At 37.3% G+C, this 27298-nt stretch overlaps 1 protein-coding gene across 14 annotated transcripts in view; it reads left to right on the top strand.

Annotated features, from left to right (window-relative positions):
* LOC122836606 (protocadherin alpha-C2-like) overlaps positions 1-27298 on the top strand; it is a 189162-nt gene that overhangs the window by 75202 nt on the left and 86662 nt on the right. Inside the window, exon 2 of one of the 14 annotated variants that reach the window (XM_044126272.1) lies at positions 11965-12850. The exons of 10 other annotated variants lie outside the window; for them this stretch is intronic. In XM_044126272.1, coding sequence (XP_043982207.1) covers positions 11965-12012 — 48 coding nt within the window. In that variant the 3' untranslated portion in view covers positions 12013-12850. Of the gene's footprint in view, positions 1-11964; positions 12851-16988; positions 19472-20346; positions 22611-23632; positions 26054-27298 lie in introns of those variants that run through there. 3 more of the 14 variants (XM_044126251.1, XM_044126268.1, XM_044126247.1) reach the window with 3 other exon arrangements.

Genomic DNA, 27298 nt, shown 5'->3' on the forward strand with positions numbered 1-27298 from the left:
AAACACACTGAAAAAAATTATTCTTTTATAAAACTGCCCTTGCAAAACAGGCAGCAGATGGTCCAGATTCTACAGCTAACATGAAGGCAGGAACAGATAAGCTTCTAATTAGTTATTGCATTATATGGAGATAATCCATTTTCTCCAAAAATTAGGTCAATATTTGATTTTATTCAATGCAACTGACAGAACAGTATGTATTTTGTGATATTTAATTTGCCTGCCATTAAAAGTGACAATTTTAAACTAACGATGTGCATGTGAGATGTCTTTGTGCTGGAGTACATGTAGAAGAAAACAAAGGATTAGTTCAGATTCAGAGTGAACCACGGTTTCATGAAGCAGAGAGCTTGAACGGACTTTCTGAGCAGTTCTTCTGCTCCTTTTCCCTGTCTGCTTAACAGCAGTAATTGCCCGTGTGCTTTTATGCATTTTTAATGCATCTCTGTGTCTGTGTGTGAAATGAAAAACTGTATCGTGTGTTCAAGTGCAGCCGGACTGCCAAGGTGTGCCTGAACAGCAGATGGCAAGGAAATATGTGAATGAATAAAAATACATAGTTTAAATCTTATGCACTGACATTATCAGACTAACTATGAGGTGACTGCATACCCCAAACCAGTTCTTAGCTGCTGCTGTGGTAGTTTGCTTGAATAATTGTGAGGGAGGAAAAAAAGACAATAAGTGGATGAATTAAAAATAGGTATTTCCTAATGAAAAATGAATGCCATAAAACAGTAAACAGGGTGCAGTATGTATGAGATTACTATACAGTTAGTTCTAAACATATTTTGATATGGCATGCCCCTTTCAGTGAGGGTGTGCCTGCTTGCACCAGTGCCTTTGTCTCTGTGCTTGGCTGGCTCAGCAGATCAGTGCAGCTGTGCTTGTTTGCTGTTAGACTGTTTTTTTTTTTGTTTTTTTTTCACAGAGTTGAGAGTCTTCATTTAGACGTTAGTCTTGCGTGAAAAGGTGAAACAGATTCAATACAAAAATAAAAAATAAAAAATGGGAAAAGAAGGAAGAAAAGCAGCATGATTAACAAACATGAGTGCAGCAGTGGCCTTAATTATAATTTGACCAAAAACCAATTTTAAGGCTAATTTTGTGGTCAAATTATCTATCAAAATTGCAACCTTGACATGATACACTGAGATACACCTTTCAGTTCTTGAGACTTGAGCAGTGGCGGCTCGTCCAGGACTCGCTGTCCTAACAGATGCGAGAGAGGGACAAAAAAATTAATCAAAATAAAAAAAAGATCTGCAAGAGTTGTTTAAGAATTGTATTATCAAAGCCAGTTTTCCTTAATATCATGTGTCAAAATGTCATTTGTATTGTATAGCAACAGAACATTTACACCTCAGTAAATTTCCCCCGACGGACTCCTGTCATTTCTCTTCTGCAGCTAAATAGCCAATGGTGTGGTTGCTAGTGAACTTTATATTCGTATAAATTAAAATGCAAACATTACCCGATCAGCATGGCCGAATTTAATATCTTTGTCTCCTCTGGACTTCGCCTCACCCGGACTATTTTGCGTTGCTATGTTGATGAAGGCGAACGCGGAAGTTGAGGGGAAGTTTAGACTATTCCCAACCTGCCATGACTATACACGGGATTTTAGATATCCGGTAAGTTACAGCGTCTGGTCTCTCAGCGTGTTTTATAAGTCACAGCAACACTGCTGCTCTGCTCTTTGCTGTTTTCTTCTTCTGCTCAGCTGCGGTCAGTTGTTCTGATAATCAGTTCTGAACATTGCTGTGATGGTTCTGTTGCTCTTGTTAGCGTAATGTAAATGCCGCCATGGATAAACGCTGCTAATATGTATGTTTGTTTGTGGGTTTTTTTTGAAAAATTGTTACCAATGATGAAGCTCCTGTTGCCACTTTTGAATTTATGCTCCTGTTGTCCATAATTATCTTAATTTTATGTTAAATCCTTCTTTGGGGCGGGAGGCTTTCAATGGAGTAGCTACTTGTTTTCAGAGCAGAGTTTGAGTTTGGTAAACATGTGCGTACAGGTGGAAGCACATTATAAATCTGACTTTTGACAACAAAATCCAGCTGTTGACTAAGAATGACGGGATAATTAACTTACAAAAGCAAGCTCTATGACTTATTAAGCAGCGAGCTGGTAAATGTGTCTGTTTTGCTGAGTCTGTCAACTATGTGAATTCATCCTGAAGCAAATAGCATCGTTGACCTATAAATTAAGCCTCCCTACACCTGTCATTATTTTGAGCTTGAAACAATAAAGGTTTACTAAAACTAAATCAAAGAAGAGTAAACATTTTATACTCAAATTTCTAGTGAAGAGTAAAGGAAGAAGGGAGATTGAGGAAAAATTAAAAGAAAAGAAACTACAAAAAATAGTGGGTTAAAAATATCCAATTTGCTCAATGTCTTTTTCTGTTCTGTAAGTATCAGCAGGAGATCCTTAATTCGCTCATAGTAAATAGGAGAAAAATATAAGAAGCATCACCAGGCTGCTAATCATGAGGGAGAGACAACAAAAAGAAACTTACCTGAAATACAGTTACGGTAGTTAGAGGTATGCGTCCAGGCAGTGATGATGTGAAATATAGTGTATTAAATCGTACCTGTCAAGCCAGTTTAAAAGTAACTGAGCATAAAAAAGTTTCATTGAGAAGAGGAGCACATTGCATCATTTTGCTGCAGCCAGTTCATGTACTGTTACTGAATAATATATGGCAATGAGAATAAAATGGGGGCAAGTTTAGTTATTTTAACCAAAAGTTTGAAGAAAATCAATTGTTTCTCCCTCTGTCTTTCATATTTCTGTGGTCGGCTTTATATAAAGAATACATACACCTGGATTTTTAGGAGTGCAGCATTATAAAGAAAATTATGTTTACTGTAAATTAGTCAATTATTTTATTTCGCCTCATGCGGGATATTTTGCGTCGCTATGTTGATTTCTCCAATGATTTCTCACATGTGCTCAGAAGGTTTTATTAAGAACCTCAAAATGTTTATTGTGATCTATGCAGATATTAGGGCAAGTTTATTTGTGGCTATATGTATGTGTTTGGAAAGTGGGCCTATCCAGGTAAATTTCCACAGCTGATATTTAGTCCCAGTCCTCGCCCGTGTAGAGATATTAAAGATTGTGTATTCTGACAAACTTTGCAAGTATAAAAGAACTAGTAGATAAAAACTACGTCCTTATCACTTTGAACAGTATTTTACCATTTAGACGATTAATGCATTTCACTTTAGAATTTCAGAATTTAAATTCTGAAATTGAATTTTGACATTCTTTCATTTACTTATTGCTTCATCTTGCTGCCTATAATTTAGATTTTACAGTTAGTATTTGTTTTTGAAAACCTTATGATGTTTATTACTATATCATGTATTTTTATACTTAGGTTTCTCTCCATTAGTAGTTCATCTTTTCTTAGCAGAAAAGATTACCCCTCCCTCCTCTTACTCTCAGTATACTTTTCTCCTATATTCATGCATAATCGTTAACTCATTCATCTACTTTCCTGTTGAACTTTGTCCATCTTTCTTCATTTTGTCCGCTTTCTCAATCTGTCGTATGTTTTTAGCATGATGCCTCATGCCTGTGGGGTTGCGGCTGTGAATGCAGATTGTGCTGTTGTGTGTCAGTAGGACAGCTTCTTTATTCTTTGCTGCAGCTTTGTATGAAGATGCTTGCCTCTCATATTGGGGTCAGCAGAAACGATGCTAATCTAATTTACACACACACAAATTGCTGTTGAAGCAAAAACAGTCAGGTTTACTCATCACACATGAAGAGTATTCTCGTAGACAAACATTTGTGATGTACAGCAGCTCATGGGACATACTCACAATCGTCTAATCCTCTGTAGTCAAAGTCACTTTTACAGAAGAAAAGTGACTAAAAACATACACAAAGGAGGCGACCAAGAGACGCAGCATGAACATCCTTGATGAAATGGCCTGTCATAAATTAATATAAAGGCACTGCAACTGAAGTCTACAAATGCTTAACATTATAGTACAGAAAAATTATATTAGCACTGCTGCAGCAAACCGACAGTCTTTGCAACAGTCTGAGCAATTCGTATACAATCGTGATACACACAGCTAAAACATTGGCCCTGGCTCTGATTGTTTTTTCTGACCAGGAGCAATGTACTTCTGTAGATGGAAGTAGGACCGTCAGAAGGATGCACAGGCTTGATTTATTTATTTTTTATTTTTCCCCACAGATTTTCTGTCTTGGATTGTACTGTCACAACATCCATCCATCCATTTTCTAACACCCTTGTCCCTAGTGAGGTCAGGAGGGGTGCTGGTGCCTATTTCCAGCTAATGTTCCGGGTGAGAGGCGGGGTTCACCCTGGACGGGTCTTGTCACAACAGAGTTTTAACAAATACGTCAAACATTTACTTTGTAAAAGTTTCCCATTGCAGCTTTAAGTCAGTTAAAATAGAGATCAGAGGTATATGTGTAAAAGAATGAGTCAATTTGCTCTTTTGTTTAATCGTTTAACTTCAGCCTAGCTATGCCTCAATTGGACAGCTTATTTTAGTCATCTTTCTGACAGTCTGCCCAAATATTATTTCCACCATAAAACACAAATCCTCTTCTTAACCACAGAGATAGGCAATTCTTTTCTGTCAGTGTAATTTGCAGAGGCCTTCTCTTTGAGTGAAACAGTCTGTTGTGATGTTGTTACCTTCTCTGTCTTTTTTGGGGAATTTTCTGTGGTTTTCTGTGACTGACAAGACACAGAACACTTGCAATATCTGTTACAAGTTTCCTTTATCTTAAATCAGGTTGTTGTATGATTAACATTATATCACCACACAGCAGTGAAGCTACTAAAATTCTTATAGGTACCAATGACTCTTCAGACAGCTGAAGTGCATCAAGATGACAGAAAATTTGAAAGAAAAAAAAACAAGTATTTATTAGAACCTGTCAAAGTAGGGCCGATTATTTTGTTTTGGGAAGACTGGGCCTTTAATCAATTTGGATCTACAACGAGTTCAGCTTTAGGCAGCTCAAAAGACAGAAGCACAAACAATAATATTAATAATAGTAGTAAGGCATAGGTGATTATAAAATTGAATCCTGCATCTGTATCTTTGCACTGATCCCAGGACAGCCTGCACTGTATTTCTGTCAGCTACTGTTGCTTCATACGCGCTTTAATCCGTTACCATCTGAGCAGCATGTCCTCGTCATTCACTTCCTCCCACTCAGGAAGACGTAGTCTCATGGATAACCTGCCCACTGTGTGCCCCACTTTTCCCTCACTTACTGAAATAGGACTGGCTCTGTTGTGACTGTGCATGGAAACGTGGTCATAGACACTAAGCGGGTGGATGGAGGAATTTTATTTTCCTCCAATGATTTTGTCTCAATTTCAATGGCTGACAGAAATGTAATGTAGTCATGAGCCTCATCGTTTTAATTTTGTTTCATAAAGGTTTTGTACATAACAAACGTATTATATTACTTTTCTTCAACTTATGTACAAAAACTTATTTAGTGAATTAAATTAACACTGATTACAAAGATGGATATTTTGATCTTTAAGGACTAGTCTTGTCTATTTTTATTCATCCTTTATCTGTTGTCATACTTTGTGATAACCATGAGAGTGTTTTCATATCTCCATAACAATTTCATCCTCTTTTGCTCACTAATCACTTATGATCAAATTGCAGCATTGTGTTTTGCCACATTTATGTCTCCAGAAAATGTAAGATGATCATCACTAACTTTGAATATTAATTTTACACTGTGTTGTCCCCATCCCAGACATTTATAAAGTGTTTTTGTATCTGTTAACCCTGAGCTATTTTCATATGTTTTTCTGTTAATGATTGCTCATGTTTTTATTAGCCTTATCACATTCCAGTGATTTGTTAGTGGTGAATTAGGAGGCAGCATTTTCCTTGTTGTCAGCACAAATACTGCTGCTGTGCAGCTGATGGGGAGTTTAGCACAGAAAGTGTGTATATTTTGTACACTTTTGATATAGAGTGGAAAGACACAATATAGACTTAAAACTTTCTTTACTTTAACATTATTTCACTCTAAATAGCCATTTTTTTACACCTCTTTTTCTAAGATTGTATTTTACAGACTGTAATCTTTTACTAGTTTCATGCAATATTTTTTTTTTTCTTCTGTTGCTTCATATTTAATAGGGTAGAAAAGAAGTGAGTGGGCCAGAATTTCATTGCAAGGAGCATTCACAGCTGTAGGGTTAGCTTCCTTGGCACAGCATGTTTTGATCTTGCTATTTGTCCTAGTACATGACGAAGAGCAGTTTGGAGCCATGTGTGGCCTTAAGATGAATTGGGCAAAGCCAGTAAACAGTATTTGGGTCATATCTAGTAATATACCTATATAAATAATTGTTATTTTGTGTGACTTTTTCTTCTCCCCTGGTTGGGTTAAATACGCTCAGTTTCCTTCCCGCTGTAATTGAGGAAATCCCTTTTTTAATATCGCCTTTCTTATTTTATGATCAGCTGACCTGGTGGCCTGAACTCTGTCCCTTTTCTGCTAGCAGCTTCTTCCTCTGTAAACAATAACCATGTAAAAGGCATTAGTAAATGCTGTGTTGGATTGTCATTTTAAATCTTTGCTGGATGATCAAAGCTTAAATTGGAAATCATAATGATGTTTTATCAATTTTTCTTTAAGAAATTATTATAGTAAAAATAGGATTTTGATTATCAAAATGCTTCACTGGTTTAGCTACTATATATATATATATATATCAGTCTCTCTGGTGTCTGATGTAATAACCAGTGCTTGATGGCTTATTTTTAATGCTAGTCACGGCAAGTTTTTTTTTTTTTTTTTTTTTTTTAAAGATGTATATTTTTTTTCTGAATCTACTGAGATTAGGACAGATGTGGGTCTGCAGAGCTGTTGTTTGGCATCAGAGCCCACACAGCCACAACATCTGCTGCTGTGCGCGGGACATCATGGCATGCCTGCGGGAATGAACTGACTTATGGGTCAAGGCAAGGCTACATACATGTCAGCCACATCCATTAAGGGCAAAGGCATAGGATCTCTGATTGATTGATGTTGAAAACCTAAATCCAGGTCCTCAAATCTAGATGGATGGAGTAAGGTATTGGTGTTTGATTGAAAAAGGGCTAAACGGGTGTGGGAAATCCAAAGTCGTGGGGTCAGACATTGGACGTAGCTCTGATAAGAGGATTGGCCTCTTCTAGCTCTGTCTACATACTGTTTGCTAAGGGGGGTAGGGAGGTGAGGGAAGGTAAATGGGCTAAACGGCTATAAATTCTGTCTGATTAGAACTGAATCTTATGTTTATTTCTGACTATAACTGGATGGGATCAGATGTTTACTGAGGAAGAGGACCAGTCTCAAGCTGCAGGGTTCTTCATCACCCTGTGGCTATTTCCCTCATCTGCTACTCCCACTATGCATCTTGGGTAATTGCTAAGTCTTGTGTTCAGCAAGTGCAGTCCTCTTTGCTATTCTTTTTTGACTTTCTCCGGTTGTGCTCGACTTGTGTTCTCAGAAACATAAAGCTGTTTAGCATAAGTTTATGTGTGGCTGCATATTATTTTAGAGCAGCTAAGACAGCATTTCTGTCACGCTGTTCAACATAAATTACCAACGAGTTCATGAAAAGTCTTGCTGATAGTTGTAAAATACTTTCCTTCAAAATTGTTCCTTTCTTTTATGTATACACAAAAACATTCCAGAGTATTCTTAGTCTAAACAAAATTATTATTATTTTTTATTTCAATGATTTATGTCTAATGACTAAGACATTTTCAGCCAACAGTTAGCAAAGAGTTGCTTTATTTGTCAACTCATAATCTTTAACTATGCATCAGGAATCTTATATATGTGTGTATACATATATATATATATATATATATATATATATATATATATATATATATATATATATATATGTGTGTGTGTGTGTGTATTAAAGTGTTTCTTCTGCCTGATTTTAGTCTTTAAAATATGAAAATTACATCATTTTTATAATTTTGTCTGATTAAATCTTTTTAAAATATTAATTCAGGTGTCATCATCAGTTACTCAGTACTTGGGTAGCTTTATCTCAAAATAACTTTCTTCTCTTACACAAATAATTTCTTGGATGTCTGATTTTTACTTTTACTTGAGTAAAAATATATGGAAGTAATAATACTCATAACAGGTTTTGTGTACTCTACCCACCTTTGAATATCTCATCGTACGTTTCACCTTGTGCATGTATAAAATTCAAGGACATGTTGTCTTGCGAGGGCATGTAGAGGCGGTGGTTGATCAGATGACATTGACAGATTGACAGAAGTAGAAATAAACAGATGAATTCATTAATGAATAAATCTACAGCATGATTTGCCTTCCTTTGATATTGAAATGAATAGATATTCATTTGAGTCTTTCTGGTCATCATTGTGAAGTCTGAACCTGTCGGTTGTCCTTTACAGTCCGTGAGTCATGCCATCCCACATGCAGCTTTGCCTTTTGTAAACTTGTTCTGCTGTATTTATTTTGAGCTGAGCCGTCTGTCCGAAAGATGAATCAGAAATGTGGGCATTTAGAGCTGGTTCTGTTATTGTGACATTGTTGTGGAGATTAGAGCCTACATTATGTCACATAGCTCTCATTTGTGACTTAATGTAAATGTAAATTCCTCTTCAGTGTTTCCCGTCATTTTATCCTGTAGGCTGAATGTATGAAGAAAACAGAGAGATGGGTGTGGAAGATGAGTGTTAATGCTGTCAGCTTGATTCAGATCCTGCTTTCTCCTCCTGCCATGTTTCTCTTTTTGCCTGTCTTTATTCTCATCACTACTCCAATTTCTCTACCACATCTGATTCTCTGCTTCACCTCTTGCTGGTCTCTCCTTTTAATTTGATACTTTCCTCAGTTTCTATCTTTGTCTCTGTTCTCCTTGTTCTCGTTTTTAAACAAAGAACCCTTATCTCAGATTTTTGCTATCCCTCCCCCCTCCTACACATGCTGACGTCCTTTGCTGTTTTTCTTTTACTTATGCCCCCTCCTGTTGCTTTTTGCAACTGCAGTTTTCATGGGAAATAGGGAATGATTCTACTTTGTCCTTTTTCCTCTCCTGTCCTTTTCTTGTTTTAAGTATTTTATTTATTTCTATTTTATTGCTAACCATTATTGAACTACCAAGCATTTCCTGCCTATAGTGTATTAGTGATTTACCATAATTGTTGTGCTTTGTAACACAAAAATTGTTCACTACTTAAAGATGTTTTTACTGAGGTAAAGATCAAAAGCAGGTATCCTAGAAATTAGTAAGAATAAAAGAGTATTTGGTGAAACAGTTACTGAGCTACTGAGTAACTGATCATAACATCCAAATTAATACTGTAAAGATTATGCAATCAAGAAAACTAAATTCAAAGATGTGTGCAAATTGTGCTGTTTTAAAGACTAAAGTGGAATAACTAAATACAACATTTTAAGCAGAAAAAGACTGTTTCAAATATTATTTCTCTTTGTTTAAAACTCATGAAACAAATGGCACAACAGATTCAACAAATTAAAAAGAGCATGAGAACAATAAACCGTAAAGCTCACTTTACCATAAACTGTTGGTCTGTGTCTACTTGCTTTGATTTGTGGTTCAAACTTGTTTGTTCTTCATTCAGTGAAGTTACTTGCAGTGAGTAGTGCACTAATTAAGAGTAGCGATACTTCGTAATAATATTGTTCTACTAAAAATAAAAATTATGGTGTAGTAAAACTTCTCCTCAAAGTATATTGTTTAAGCTCAAGTAAATGTAAATGTGTAAATGTAACCAGCTAGAGGAACAGACTATTCTCCATCTACCACTTCAAATGTCTTAGAAAATATATAGTTTATTAAATGTTTTATTGGAATTATGAATGAATTGTGAAATATGAAATTAATTATCTTTTTCATGGGTCAAGCTTGAGCCTCCTATTGTAATTAAAAAGAGCAGTCCAAAATATGTTTTGCATATGTCATAAAGCATCAGAGTCCTGTCTAAATGTGATACAAGTTATGAAAACAAGTGACAATAAAGGAGATTATTTTTGTCTGACTAAAGAATTTCAATGACTTACTTCAAGTAAAATTAAAACCTCTATTTTCAGTAAGATAGTTGCACTTTATAAAATTATTCGTCTGATTTGATGTAAGGACAGAAATGTGTGATTTTTTTTAAATTTATTTCTTACACATCAGTTTTTAATACTTAAAGTCCAAAAATCTTCATACCACTGGCAGATTTAGCAATTCAGCATTTGAATAGCAATGTTTTTAAGCATGTGGGATAAAACTAAATATTTATATTTCCTCTAAAAAAAATAAAAATACAATCTCATACAAACTGATTAAAATACATACAATTATGGTATATCACTAATACATAAAATAGATGTTTTTAGCAAAGCTTCACTGAGGCTGTTGCAGATAATTACCTCAGGTCATTTGTTTTTCTTCTATGTTCAAAACAGTATTTTACATTAATTCATCACTTCACACTGCCTTGTATCTTATACATCGTTTTAGTCATTGAAGTGCAGGCTGTAGTGGAGTAATTATTCCTTTCCTTAAGAGCATCTTGTACTTGTAGGGAATTTTAAATGCTTGATTTAGTTTGTTGCAGTGCCTGCAGTCGTTGCAACGTATCAATAACTCTCCCATCTACTGCCTAATGTCACTGGCTCAGTGCAAGAGGGTCACCTTTACTTTTCTTCTCTGACTATATGACTCCAATTTTTGATGTACTGAAAATATGAACAAAGTTTCTCAGCAAATCTAATTAACTCAAAAGATGTGCTGTGATGGATAATACATGGGGCAGAGCACAGTGTAAGGGACTGAACGTGGGTAAGATGGCTCAAGTTGACCCAGAAAGAAAAAAAAAAAAACTGGTAGGAAAGTAATTTGGAGTTTGATATGTTCATCAAAAGGTTTCTTAATTTCAATATTTTTCATAATTGCTCCTGAAACAGTTGTTTACAATAAGCAAGTTTGAATTCTGACTCAGCTTGTGTTTTATTGTTACTGAGAGTGTGTGAAAAAAGTTGTTACATTTGATTGAACACTATAATGTGCAGTAATGCAGTGTGGAACAGAAATAGCCATTCACACACAAATATATTTCTTCGGACCAAAATCCCAAACAGCAATAATTCAAGTTTAAGCTAGGCTGCACTTTCCTTTATGAAACTTGAGGCTGATGAAGCTGAGGTTAGTCTCGCATATATGTTTAGTTTTGAGGGTGATGAGAGTGGAAGGCGTTTACTATTTTTGGAAAGTGCCATCCAGAGCTCACACGATTGGTTGGCAAGTCATTATTTTATAAATAGTCGTCGTCATATCCTGTAGAAAGTAGAGCAACCTCACAAAATCATCCCAGCAGTTTCTAACATGAGACTCTCTGCAGACCAGCACACTCTTCTATTATTCATTCACTTCTTTTTTTCTCTAAGAAACAGGCCAGGGCCCTGGCCTGCACATGCAATGCTTTTCACATCTAGTACTGCCTAATGCATCTTCTGCTGCTTGATGAATGAGAATGTAAAAATATAACCTGCACGTTCTGCATGAATAATGCTTGTGCAGGAAACAAAAGTGCAGATAGAGGGTGTTTTGTAGTTTTACTGAAAAGACTTATACTGTATACTCAATAATCGCCCCACAATTTTTGCATGATCTGCAGTTAAAGATAAGATGTTCTCAATGTCGCTTCTTTTTTTATTTTGTTATTTCAACCAGAGGACGATTCTATTAAACAAGATGCATCCACATCTCCATTCGCCATCTAAAAGAGCTGACATTTAAATATCCGGAGCCACAGAAACGGCATTTCACTCTCAGGCTGCTGGTGAAGCTGTGATGCTGATGCCATTTATGAAGTGCATAAGAGTGCTAATCTGATAGAGCGTTTTATATTCACCCCTCTACTCTGCCATCAGGATGTCTGCACATGTGGAATCTCCTACGGAGGACAAAGAAGCGGGTGAAAAGGCTCCCCCTTGTGGCAAAAGGCACACATTTCTGTCACTTTTGTTTGTTTGCCTTCAATTATTTAGCGTGTCGCCGCTGTGAATGTTCCACTGTCATGACTGGAACTATTATTGACTATCTGTGTGACTATTGATCCATAAATAGCAAGTTCTGTCCCATTTTCCCAGAGTGTCTGACTCAAATACAAACATCCCCACTGAATGGTGAGCATTTTATTTATCAAATCTGGGATGTGCTTTACCAAAAGATTGATTTTTTTTTTCCTAATCCCACCAAATACAGCCTGTTGGCTTCAGGCACCATCTGAGAGATCAAGTAATAAAAACTGAAATACCCAATGGAAAAAATCGGGTATTTGTAAATTGTTAAATATCCATATTATGCAAAACTCTTTAATTACATAAGAGAAATGTATTAATTATAAGTCACTTGTGAGGACCAGGGATCAGCCAATAAATGTTTTGTTTTTGGTGTTGCTGCTCAGTGACATAAGGCAGGGTGTGGCAGAGGAGGATGCAGGGGGGGCTTGAACGAGACTGCATCTGCGTCACCATGAAAACAGGAGGGAGGATAGTGAATCAATTATGTGAGCGCACAGGGAGGGGTTGTTTCAGATGGACTCTGCCTTTAATGCTAGGCAGAGATTTTTGTCCAAGTAAAAGAGTCTATGAGAGTCACAATAATTCTGGATTTCCAATCAAATTTCCTGATATTTACACCTTATTTTTGCCCAATTTTTATTAGATTTGACTTCCGATGTGTGTTTTGTTGTTCATCTAATCCTGAGTTTGCCCTCTATCTTGTCCTTTATGTTGTTACTTCTGCCATCATTTTGTCTCCTGCAATCACACAAACAACTGTAGTTCAAAAAAATCATAATGAACACTAAGTGAATCTTGATAGTCTGATGCAAATCCTAATAATTAAACTCACTATGGCAATATATACTGACTTTTAACGGAAATTATAAATAGATTACTGTGTGCATTTCTGATCATTAACATACAGATGCGTTGTAACATTTTTTATTTTTTATTTTTTCCGTTCTCAAACGAAAACAGTGGGTAGTATTAAAATAGCACAGTGCTGGCTATTTAAAGCATCAGGTTTTCTATCTTTTTTTTAAAATACAAATGTTAGTGATGTGTAAAGGGCATCAAAATAATCATGTAGCAGGTGTCGCATATGTGTTGTTTTACAGTAGAGTAACTAATTAAATGATTTTCTTTTTAGGCAACGTTCCATTACTTTCCGATAGAGTGAACAATGTGCCCCACTGTGGCCCTCAGTGTGTGCGTGTGTGTATATGTGTAACTGGATTTTGGGCATGCTCCATATTGCCTTGTCCTGATTTTTCATTTTGTTCCGGCACATGTTTCCATAGACACGCCTCTGCCCTACTTACTCCAGAAATGAGAGGAGACGAGCACAGATTTGGAAATGAATGATTAAGTAGTAGTAGGATAAAACAGTATGGATGACTCAAATTTTAGATTTCTCTTAAACTCTTTCAGAAAATATATTGAAGACAAAAGAGGATAAAGCAAATATATAACTAGCCACATGGATTTTAACACTGTGTATGTTTGGTTAATAAAAAGTACATATACATGTCTCCCAATTCTTGCTTTATCTTTAATTTTCTATTACCTGCAATGTCTGCAAATTAATTTCTTCAGATCCTTCTTTATTCAGTAATAAAATGCTTTTCTTCTCATCACTTGAAACCTCCCCTGATTGCATTTTTAATGATAGAACTGTAAGGATAAACACTGCTGTGAAAAAAGTTCTTGTCACCTTGCAGATTTCTTCTGTTTTTGCTTTTATGTAAATTTACTTTAATGCTACAGATTATCAAACACATTTAAATAATAGACAAAGAAACCCCTCCTAATTGAACAATTCCCTTTTGAAATTATGATTTAATTTATTATGAAAAATAATGCTATCCAAACCAACCTGAGCCTATTTCGAAGAAACATCTGCCCCCTTATTAAATCATGACTAAATTGGCTTAACTTTTTGAAGAGCTCAGATTATTTTGACAGACGTACAGAATGAAGAAATAATTTAAACAGAACATGTCTGTCTGTCAGGCCAGAGGTTATGAATCTCAAAGTGTTTGATCTTAAGAAATTTAAGAACAGATGAGAAATGAGATCATAGCAGTCTGGACAGGAGTGCAAACCCATTTCTAAGTCTCTGGGTTTTCAGTTCACCACAGTGAGCAGAACCAACAACATGGAACAGGTGTGAGGAATTTAAGAAATTCAAGGAATTTAAATAAATAAATCAAGGCTATTTTATTAGCCTTTTATTAGAAGAAGATGTCTAAAAATAACTAACTGTGACTTAGACGGAAATAGTAGTAGGTAAAGCAGCACATTTAAACAGAAATTGTGATGCCCCCTTCTGTTGTAATGAGCCGTAACTGAAAATCACGTGATTGCTGGACAACTTCTGCAAGGCAACGCGGTGGTGCAGTGGGTGGGGGATGGCAGGATGCAAAGGTCAGGCTCTCTCAGGGTCTGCAGGGATGGGAACAAACCTATTTTTGCCACAGGGCTGTCACAGTAAATATGCTGCAGTAGTGTTACATTACCAATGTATTTTGCAACCCAGGGCTTATCTGCTTGTGAAAGTATACATATATATATATATATATATATATATATATATATATATATATATATATATATATATATATATATATATATATATATATATATATATATATATCTTTCTTCCATAAGTGTTACTATGATGCTATAAGATTTATTAATTGAAATAAAAGTTGTATTAAAGTACACAACAGAAAAAGTGTAAGTAGCTTCACAATCTTGTATGATGTTTTTTTCTTGTATCCTTATTGCTGTGAAAGATAAACTAACAGCTTTCTGCGTGAGTGTGGGTGTGTGAAAGTGTTCGGAGAAAAAAAAAACAAAACACACATCCAGGATGGAGTTGCTATGGAGATGAGAGAGCAGTGCACAAGAAGAGAGGAAGCAGAAAAGAGGGAGGACTGGCCTCAGAGCACATTCAGATGGCACCCTTCCCCCCCATCTACAGACGTCAGTGTGAACGATACAGTAGAGACGCCTGTGAAGTCCAGATTCACTCCCAATTGTGCACACAGCTGACAGATTTGCAAACAGCCATTGAGAAATCATCAGACAGAGGTGACTGAACACATTTAGCTACTAAATATGGTGGAAGCTGATCAATAATGCAGGGAAACGCCTGAACTGACTGACTGCCTTCGCCCCTGCAGCCCCCGCCCCTCTGTTACCACGCATCGCCCTCTTCCATCACATCCCTCCTGATGCTTCCGGAAGAGTGAAACATGTTTAAAGGAGCAGGCACAGACAATTATCATGCATAACTACCATGAATGAATTATTGAATATTTGTTTCTAAAATACAACTTATTCACTATTACTTATTAATTGTAGGATGTGAAGTATCAACAATGAATTAAATGAATTAGTAAATAAGCTATTAGGGAAAAATTACGTTCTTAAATGTGTATTTAAGAATAAAGTAAATCCATACAGTTTATTATAGTAAAGCATTTTATGTTGATTACTTTTCCATCCGGTGGATGTTTTCCCAGACGAGCTTTAACTAAGGAGGAAAAGGATCTGAAGGTTGAACAGGCACAAACCCCGTTTGATCTTGTATAAAGTAACTAATTTAAATGAAGTTGCATTAATAAATGTTCATTTTTTTTCAAGGTAGATTGTGCTGTAAGTTGTCTCCGAAAAAAAAGAGTTTAAAAGTTGTCAGACAAGCAAGCAAAAATGTTTTGTCAGTCACATTTTTAAATTACGCCTTGTCCTAACAGTGCTGAATATGTCTGGGTGTTCTTGTGTTGTGTTATTTTTATTAGAAAGGTAATCCAGGGACAAACTCTGTGAGAACCGTGCAGTGTAGTTGTTGTGACCTACAAACGCATGACTGACTGAAGTTCAAGAACAAGATGGACTTTTACATTTAACTTTGTGTTTGTTCAAACTTATCTAAATATTCAACCTATGTCTCTAACTCGAGTTTGTTACTTACAAATAATTGTCATGACACCTTTGGAAATTAAGCACATAAATCATAAAAGACTATTGTTTAAACTTGTTTTGAATGCATGACTTTGGCTGTAAGATGATTAGAAATTATTTCAAATCAAATAATATTTCCTTAGGAATGGAAATGGGACACGAGTTACTGAATCGGGCATCTAATCCCAGGATTACATACTGGAGAATCTGCATAAGCGCTTGACTGCTGTCTCTGTGGAGATGCGGGGAAAATGTGAAACATCCCAAAAATAATCCGAGCAAACTGTGGAGATAATTCACTAAAGCAATTAAGCGCCTAGTAAAAGATAATTGTTGCTGTGAATAGATTAAGAGAAGAAAAAAATAAATGTCTGTCTGAGGCAAAATGGGAAGAAGGTATGTTTCTTCATTTAAATGCCTTATTGAAAAACAAAATATAGTGATGATTAATGTGTAAAAAGGAAAACAATTGACCCATGACAGGACTCACTAGCGTAATAATAATAATAATAATAATAATAATAATAATAGTAAATACAAAAAGATGACTTTTCTAAGGTGAAATTGTACAAACAAACGAACAAAAAAAACTGTAAAAAAACACATTACTTCTTTACCATATAGTTACTTGAGCTGAACCTTGTGGTCGTAACACTGTTGTCAGATAGAGTAATAATAATAGAGTAATAATAGAGTAATAATAGATTACTCTATTATTGAAGAGTAATCAAATATTACTCTTCAATAATATTTGATTGAAGAGTAAACATTGTGTTGCCTGTAGTTCTACTATTTCTCCACCTGGCGTCGCTGATGATCCATCAAAGGCAGCTGTTAATTTTTGTATAGATTCAAGCCCCTCCTGTTTTCAGATGATCATGTTCTCATTCTTTGTTACACAGACATTGAAGAGACACTGGACATTTCTAACATTAAGCTCAATGCGGTTACTATCATCTATTATGTGTTAAACATCCGTTTTGATTTTGAATTCCTTCGCATCCTTCATTCATATTGGACAGAAATGGATTTTTCTTGTGGATGGAGCAATTTTGGGATCTATTTCTACCTCTTTTTACTCGGCTGCTGGCAAACGGTGACTGGGCAGCTCTCCTATTCCGTTCCAGAGGAGGTAATCCCAGGGACGCCGATTGGAAATATCGCCAAGGATTTAAACCTCAGCACACAACAGCTGGAAACTCGCATGTTTCAGATTGTTGCTGGATCGAAGAAAAAATTATTTGAGGTAAACCTCAAGACAGGTTTTCTTTATGTTAGTGAGAGGGTAGACAGAGAAGAGCTTTGCTCTGAGGAGCGCAGATGCTCACTTAAAGTAGAAGCTGTGATAAATAATCCGTTAAAGATTTATCATATTGACGTGGAAATTTTAGATGTAAATGACAATTCCCCGTCCTTTGACACCACTCTGCAGAATTTGTACATTGCAGAGAGCACATTACCGGGAGTCAAATTTGCATTATCTGAAGCGACAGATGCAGACATAGGAAAAAACGGGGTCAATACTTACAAATTAAGCCTGAATGGACATTTTTCTTTGGCTGTGCACAAAACAGGTGATAGTGTGTCTGCAGAGTTGGTGCTGCAGAAGGCATTAGACCGCGAAAAACAAGCTGTAATCTCCATGACGCTGACTGCATTAGACGGTGGGACTCCTCCTAAATCTGGCGCCTCGCAAATTGTCGTTAATGTGCTGGATATCAACGATAACATTCCCGTATTCAGCCAAGAACTGTATAAAACAAACATGACCGAAAATACACAGGTAGGAACAACGGTGATCGCGGTGAGCGCCACCGATGCTGACGACAGCCTGAACGGTGAGATTGTGTATTCGTTGAGAAGCAAAGATCAGAAACACATATTGGATATGTTTGTAATTGAACCACAAACTGGCATTATTAAGGTAAAGGGTAATATAGATTTTGAGGATAGAAAAGCATTTGAAATAAGAGTAGAGGCCAGTGATAAAGGACAGCCACCCATGTCTGCTCACAGCAAGGTGCTGGTAGAAGTGTTGGACCTAAATGACAACGCTCCTGAAATCACCGTCACTTCTTTGCATCGCTCTGTGAAAGAGGACGCAGCTGCGGGCGTCGTGGTTGCACTTGTTTCAGTTCTTGATAAAGATAGTGGAAAAAATGGTGACGTAGAGGTAGAAATTAAAAATTATGTACCATTTAAACTGGAAACAAACTACAAAAATTATTATTCGTTGTTAGTTGACGGGACACTCGATAGGGAGAAGGTCTCTAATTACAACATTACTGTAGTTGCTACCGATAAAGGTAAGCCGCAACTTTCAAGTACAACTATAGTTTCTATAATTGTTTCTGACGTAAATGATAACGCGCCTCTGTTTTCAGAGGATGTCATTAATGTGTCCCTGAGGGAAAACAGCGCAGTGGGAACCATACTCAAGAGAGTTACTGCGACTGATGCTGACTATGAGCAAAACAGTAAGATGACATATTCATTTTTACAAAGTGTCGGTAATATATTACCATTATCCACACTGGTCAATATTAATTCTGAGACAGGGGATATAATTAGCCTTCAGTCTTTTAACCATGAAGAGTTGAAAACATTTCAGTTTAAAGTTCAGGCTACAGATGCTGGTGTTCCTCCGCTCAGCAGTAACGTGACTGTTAATGTTTTAATCCTCGACGAAAATGATAATAATCCAACTATTTTAGCTCCTTATTCTGAGCTCGGCTCTGTTAACAGTGAGACCATCCCTTATTCTGCTGAAGCGGGATACTTTGTAGCAAAGATCAGGGCTGTGGACGCAGATTCTGGATACAACGCGCTACTTTCTTATCACCTGTCGGAGCCCAAAGGAAACAACCTGTTCAGGATCGGAACCAGCACCGGAGAAATCAGGACTAAAAGGAGAATGAGCGACAATGACCTGAAAACTCACCACTTGTTGGTGTTAGTTTCTGATAATGGAGAACCTTCTCTGTCAGCCACTGTTTCTATTGATGTGATGGTGGTTGAAAGCACAGCTGATGTCCAGACTCAGTTCAGACATGTTCCTATAAAGGAGGACAACTTCTCTGATTTGAACTTGTATCTACTGATCTCCATCGTGTCAGTGTCTGTGATCTTTCTGCTGAGTCTCATCAGTTTAATAGCTGTCAGATGCCACAGGACAGACAGTGATTTCAGCAGGTACAGCGCCCCCATGATCACCACCCACCCTGACGGGAGCTGGTCTTACTCTAAAGCTACTCAGCAGTATGACGTGTGTTTCAGCTCAGACACACTGAAGAGTGACGTAGTGGTTTTCCCCGCCCCGTTTCCACCTGTAGATGCTGAACTGATCAGTATTGACGGAGGAGACACTTTTACCAGAACTCAGACTTTACCAAACAAAGACAAGGTAAGATGTTTAAATTACTTAAAGTTCTTGCAAATGTAACTTCCAAAACTGAAAAGGAAACATGAAATTTAGAAAACAGTTATCTGTTCTTTTTTCTTTTTTTTTTTTCTTTTTTTTTTCTTTTTTTTTGTACGAGACAAGAAAAATACATTTGACTTTGAATATTTTGTTAAAACATTGCTGCGTGGGTCAAAATAACTATGTTGCTTTTAGATAGGATCCGATAGTTATTGAGACTTGTGTCATTGTCCATGGTGCTGAATTTATATGATAAGCGGAAAAAACAACGTACTTTGTCGTAAAGATCTACCAAAAATATTGGTTCATTTACTGTCATTGCGGATCATAAAGGATGGAAATAAGTTTTAATGGCATTTAGTGTGGGTTCTTATTACAGTTTATCCGGACCTTTTTATTCACAAAAGGGAAACTATTCTTAAACCTTCAAGTAGCTGGCTTATCTTTTTTTTTTCCTGTCATGAATGCAGTTATTTCAAACAGCCACATGGGGACATCCTAGACCGTCACATGATGTCTGTTGTTTGCTTTCTGGCCCCTCCCAAATTCATAGGAGGATATTTTCCTCAGTGCTTTGTTACAAAGAGTCGCAAAACAGGAGTAGACGGACACCCTTTTGCTCATTTCCCTTCCCAAAGCAGTTACTTTCTGTTTTGATACATCACGACGAACGTGAACTATCCAAAATATTAAATGGAGATTACAGTCCATACGGTCATTTACAGCTCTGGATAGCAATATGCCGATGGGACGGATATGCGGACCTAGTAGGATCTGTTTGCTCTTTGTCATTTTGGAATGCTGCTGGAAATTGGGATGTGGACAGCTGTCTTATTCTGTATCTGAGGAGGTAAATCCGGGTACTTCTGTGGGAAATCTCGCAAAAGATTTAAATCTTAACGTATTTGACTTGGAGGCACGCATGTTTCAGATTGTAAGCGGGTCGAAGAGAAAATATTTCGACATAAATCTGAAAACGGGCAGCCTTTACGTCACGGAAAGAATCGACCGAGAGGAGCTTTGTGTAAAAGCTGAGAAATGTGTCGTTAATGTAGAGGCTGTTGTCAACAGTCCGCTAAAACTGTATCGATTGGCGGTAAACATTATTGATATAAATGATAATGCGCCATATTTTTCTGAAACGCTGCAGTCTCTCAATATAGCAGAGAGTACAGCACCAGGAGGGAAATTTGGATTTGTGGGCGCATCAGACCTTGATGTCGGAAAGAACAGCGTTAGCACATACAAGCTCAGTCGAAATGATTATTTCTCCTTAGAGATCCACAAAGGCGAAGACGCTGTGTCGGCCGAGCTTGTGCTTCTGAAAGCTCTTGACCGAGAACAACAGCCGACCATCAAACTTACTGTGACTGCTGTGGATGGCGGAAATCCACCAAAGTCAGGAACAGCGAACATCGTTGTCACTGTTATAGATAGCAATGACAACTCTCCAGTTTTCAGTAGTTCTTTGTATAAGACAAGAGTATCTGAGAACGTATCAGTAGGTAGCACTGTTATAGTTTTGACTGCAGTAGATGTGGATGATGGGATAAATGCCGAAATAGAATATTCCTTAAGAACTAAAGGTCAAGATCGGGTTTTAGATCTTTTCCAGATTGACGCTAAAACAGGTGCACTTCTAGTCAAAGGAAATATTGACTACGAAGAAAGCCCTGCTTTTGAAATTCATGCCGAGGCAAGTGACAAAGGTTCCCCTCCATTGTCTGCTCATTGTAAAGTGCTGGTAGAAGTGGTGGACTTGAATGATAACGCTCCTGAAATCAGTGTGACGTCGCTGTTAAACACAGTGAAAGAGGACGCACAAGTAGGGACAGCTATTGCTCTTGTGTCCGTGGTGGATAAAGATAGAGGAAAGAACGGGGAAGTAAAAGCTGTTATTCTGAATGAAACACCATTTAAATTGGAAACAAACTACAAAAATTCTTACTCGTTAGTTGTGAATAGGCCCCTTGATAGAGAGATTGTTGCCGAATACAATATAACTATGGTGGCAACTGATGGGGGGACCCCATCGCTCTCCAGCACAAACACTGTTAATATTAAAGTATTTGATGTTAACGATAATCCACCACGATTCTCTGAACCACTAATAAATATTTACGTGAGAGAGAATAACCCAGTGGGGACAGTTATTAAAACTGTATCGGCAATTGATGCTGATCTTGATAATAATGGTAAGGTGAGCTACTCTCTTTTACAAACCAGCACTGATCCACTGAGTTCATCTAAACTTGTTAATATTAATTCAGAGACCGGATATATAATCAGTATGCAGTCTTTTAACTTTGAGGAGTTGAAAACGTTTCAATTTAAAGTTCAGGCTACAGATGCTGGTGTTCCTCCACTAAGCGGCAATGTGACTGTTAATGTTTTAATCCTGGATGAAAATGATAATAATCCAACTATTTTAGCTCCTTATTCTGAGCTCGGCTCTGTTAACAGTGAGACCATCCCTTATTCTGCTGAAGCGGGATACTTTGTAGCAAAGATCAGGGCTGTGGACGCAGATTCTGGATACAACGCGCTGCTTTCTTATCACCTGTCGGAGCCCAAAGGAAACAACCTGTTCAGGATCGGAACCAGCACCGGAGAAATCAGGACTAAGAGGAGAATGAGCGACAATGACCTGAAAACTCACCACTTGTTGGTGTTAGTTTCTGATAATGGAGAACCTTCTCTGTCAGCCACTGTTTCTATTGATGTGATGGTGGTTGAAAGCACAGCTGATGTCCAGACTCAGTTCAGACATGTTCCTATAAAGGAGGACAACTTCTCTGATTTGAACTTGTATCTACTGATCTCCATCGTGTCAGTGTCTGTGATCTTTCTGCTGAGTCTCATCAGTTTAATAGCTGTCAGATGCCACAGGACAGACAGTGATTTCAGCAGGTACAGCGCCCCCATGATCACCACCCACCCTGACGGGAGCTGGTCTTACTCTAAAGCTACTCAGCAGTATGACGTGTGTTTCAGCTCAGACACACTGAAGAGTGACGTAGTGGTTTTCCCCGCCCCGTTTCCACCTGTAGATGCTGAACTGATCAGTATTAACGGGAATGATACTTTTACCAGAACTCAGACTTTACCTACCAAAGAAAAGGTAAGAAGCTATTGATATTTTTTCACTGTTGGAAACAGAGATTTGTGTTTTAGGATTTTCCTTTTTTTGTTTTCTTTCATAAAGGGATTTAATCTGCTGATGCTGTTAACGTTGTAGGAGAACTGTGGTTTTCCTCACATTGGATGTTTGCTGATATTTAACATGAAGATTACGACTTTGTGTGTACTAAAATACCCGCAGTGTTTATTGTTTTATCCACAACTCACCGATGTTGAAAATTTGTGTCGTTGTCCATGGTGCTGAAATAAGATGTCCCCGTTTGTTGTGTTTCATTATGAGTGAGGGGATTGTTTTGCAATCACAGGATGAAGTTTATTTTTCCCTGCCAAATACAATTCAGGCAACCTATTAATTATTTATTGTTGGATTTGATCATTTTTAGGATGATAATTTTTGTGATATATTTTTTAAATTATTTTTTTATTGGTTTGCTTTCAGCCATGATTAATACATACTTTTAAGGTATTGATTGTCTTTTGATTTGTTTGATTTTAACCACAGACAGTTTGAAAATAAACGACTATAAATGATCCTCCTGAAATAATTTTGTCCTTTTAGTTAACAACTTTGTGTTATTACAATTTAATAGTGGGTCAAAATATTCAGGATTTTGTTGAATTTCTTACATAAAAACAATAACAATACTAACAGTAATAATTTTATTAGTAGTAACAGTAGCAGCAGTGGTTTTAGTTGTAGTTTGATATTTTGAGGTGAAATTAAACAAAAAATATATCTGTTTCTCGGAAGACGTGGTTTTAAAAGATGGTCAGTTTCATTTCGATGCATGCCCACGTGGTGGCACTGAAGACCACGGCATGTAGGGAGTTGCATTCATACGCGGTGTAAGACTCCTCCCAATCACAAGGGCTTATGATTTTTTTTTCTGTTCTTTGTTAGAGAGAGAAGCAGACCGTGAGCGAAGGAGAACATTAAGCCGACTGGAAACATGGTCAAGACTGGTTTTTGCTCCGTGTTTTTACGCCTACTGAAAGGTTTGCACTGGATTTGAATTTGTGCATGTCACGCTGGATCTAATCATGTATTTCTCAAGAAGAGCAAGCTCTCTTTGGAGTGGCGTTTCCGTCGTGCTGCTGTGTTGCAGCTGGGAAGTTGCGACCGCACAACTCTCGTATTCCATCTCAGAGGAGGTAAACCCCGGGACGTCAGTGGGAAATATCGCAAAAGATCTGAACATTAACGTGGCGGATTTAGAGGCTCGCATGTTCCAAATCGTTGATTCAGCAAAAAGGAAATATTTCGAACTCGATTTGAAAACAGGGATTCTGTTTGTGAATAAAAGGATAGACCGAGAGGAGCTTTGTGCAAAATCCGCAAAATGCACCGTGAGCATAGAAGCTGTGATAAGCAACCCGATGAAGCTTTACCGTGTAGAGGTAGCAATAAAAGATATTAATGACAACGCACCTGTTTTTTCTGAGCATTTTCAGTTGATTGATGTTCCTGAAAGCACTTTGCCTGGAGTCAGATTTAGTCTAATTGAAGCGTCAGACTTGGATGTAGGAAAAAACAGCGTTAACACGTACAAACTAGGAAGCAACGATTATTTTACGTTAGAAATTCACAAAGGAGCAGAAAGCGTGTCTGCTGAGCTGGTGCTGGATAAAACACTAGACCGCGAACGAGACTCCGTTTTAAAACTCATTCTGACTGCAGTAGATGGAGGAAACCCACCAAAGTCAGGAACCTCGGAAATTGTCGTCACGGTTTTAGATACCAATGACAACCACCCTATTTTTAGTAAGTCTCTGTATAAGATTCAAATTCCAGAAAATGCATCAACAGGAACAACAGTCGCCAATCTAAACGCAACAGATGCAGACGAGGGTTTAAATGGTGAGATAGAATACTCTTTGAGAAAGAAAGGACAGGATCGTGTTTTGGATTTATTTGATATTAACCGTAAAACAGGCGCGCTTCATGTGAAAGGTAATATCGACTATGAAGAAAACCCTGCCTTTGAGATTCACGCTCAGGCAAGTGACAAAGGTCAACCTCCGATGTCTGCTCACTGTAAAGTGCTGGTGGAAGTAGTAGACGTAAATGATAACGCTCCCGAGATCACCGTGACATCGTTGCAAAGCCAAGTGAAAGAGGACGCACAAGTAGGTACAGCTGTTGCTCTTGTGTCCGTGGTGGACAGAGACGGTGGAGAGAACGGGAAAGTAAAAGCTCTTATTGTAAATGAAACCCCGTTTAAATTGGAAACCAATTACAAAAATTATTACTCATTAGTAGTTAATGAAGCACTAAATAGAGAGACTCATGCTGAATACAACATAACTATAGTCGCAATCGATGGAGGATCTCCATCGCTCTCCAGCACAAACACTGTTAATGTCCAAGTATCTGATGTCAATGATAATCCACCACGATTCTCTGAACCACTGATAAATATTTACGTGAGAGAGAATAACCCAGTGGGGACAGTTATTAAAATTGTATCGGCACTTGATGCTGATCTTGATAACAATGGTAAGGTGAGCTACTCTCTTTTACAAACCAGCACTGATCCACTGAGTTCATCTAAACTTGTTAATATTAATTCAGAGACCGGAGATATAATCAGTATGCAGTCTTTTAACTTTGAGGAGTTAAAAACGTTTCAGTTTAAAGTTCAGGCTACAGATGCTGGTGTTCCTCCACTCAGCAGCAACGTGACTGTAAATGTTTTAATTTTGGATGAAAATGATAATAATCCAACTATTTTAGCTCCTTATTCTGAGCTCGGCTCTGTTAATAGTGAGACCATCCCTTATTCTGCTGAAGCGGGATACTTTGTAGCAAAGATCAGGGCTGTGGACGCAGATTCTGGATACAACGCGCTGCTTTCTTATCACCTGTCGGAGCCCAAAGGAAACAACCTGTTCAGGATCGGAACCAGCACCGGAGAAATCAGGACTAAGAGGAGAATGAGCGACAATGACCTGAAAACTCACCACTTGTTGGTGTTAGTTTCTGATAATGGAGAACCTTCTCTGTCAGCCACTGTTTCTATTGATGTGATGGTGGTTGAAAGCACAGTTGATGTCCAGACTCAGTTCAGACATGTTCCTATAAAGGAGGACAACTTCTCTGATTTGAACTTGTATCTACTGATCTCCATCGTGTCAGTGTCTGTGATCTTTCTGCTGAGTCTCATCAGTTTAATAGCTGTCAGATGCCACAGGACAGACAGTGATTTCAGCAGGTACAGCGCCCCCATGATCACCACCCACCCTGACGGGAGCTGGTCTTACTCTAAAGCTACTCAGCAGTATGACGTGTGTTTCAGCTCAGACACACTGAAGAGTGACGTAGTGGTTTTCCCCGCCCCCTTTCCCCCTGTAGATGCTGAACTGATCAGTATTAATGGATGTGATACTTTTACCAGAACTCAGACTTTACCAAACAAGGACAAGGTAAGACCTTTCTGATTTTTTACAGTTTTTGTGACATTTCACGTTCGTTATTGTTTACTCTGGAACATATCTATTTATAATTATTTTTTTCAGTACTTTGTCAGGAGCGTAATTCAAATCTTATTGACTACTAATATGTAACTATAACGCATTTTTCTAAGGTTTCAGAAGCATCTTGAGTATAAAAAACGTTTTGTGCTTAAGTGCAGAATATCAATACTTTTCCACATTTTTAAAAAACAAATAAGAGCTTTTTATGTATCCATTTATTTATAGGATGTATCCAAAACCAAGACCGAAATTTCAAATCTGGAAGGAGATTGTATAAGAAGTGCTATGGCTCGAAATTTGTCTTGTGGAATCACAACATTAGTCAGTAAATATATATCTGGTATGAATGTGATATCTTAGTAGTCATACTAAGGTTTTGGAAGGTAGATGCATTCATTCATTCATTGAAACATTTATTTAGTCAATTCTTTGAAGCAGAAGAGCTGGGTTTTGTGTTTACTACGACTTTTATAGTTGAAGTAATGCCAGTTTCTCTTGTAATTTTTTCTCGCTGTCCGTGGTGCTGAATGTGATTGTAGTGATACATGTATAAAGAAGACGTATCCTCATTAGCACCGTGTTGAATGAAAGACTTTGAATTCATTGAAGCTATTTATAATGAAGTCATATTGAAATTCATGTGCTTTCCTGAGACTTATTATTATTATGATATCAGTAATAATAATAAAAATTAATTTAATACGGAATTAGTAAACCAAATATAGATTACCTCGTCACATTTATTATGAAGCAACTTTCTTCCACCCGGGGGAAAAAAATTGTTATAATAATGATAATATAACTCCTAATAATATTAATAATAAAACAAAATAATATAAAATAAATATTAAAATATTTTTTAACTGCTCACAGAAATGGTATGAGACTAAAACATTGATATTTTTCAGTGTGAATAATTTAGGAAAAACACAAAATTCAGTTGTTGCCTCACTTTATGAACTATTTTCTGTTACTTCGGAAACGGTTAATCAGCGCGGAATCATTTCTGTTATTGGACAGAACGTGGTGATGCTCTGTATGTTTTGTAGTCAATACACTTCCTGCATGTGTCCACATGGGGACATTGTAGACCATCACATTTCGGACGGCTGTACTATATCTCGGGCTCCTCCCTTATCAGTACGTGTTTAAAAAAAACAAAACACAGAGACAAAGGAATACAGAGGAGAACGA

Source organism: Gambusia affinis, linkage group LG09 (genome assembly GCF_019740435.1).
Source record: "Gambusia affinis linkage group LG09, SWU_Gaff_1.0, whole genome shotgun sequence".
Lineage (NCBI taxonomy): Eukaryota > Metazoa > Chordata > Actinopteri > Cyprinodontiformes > Poeciliidae > Gambusia > Gambusia affinis.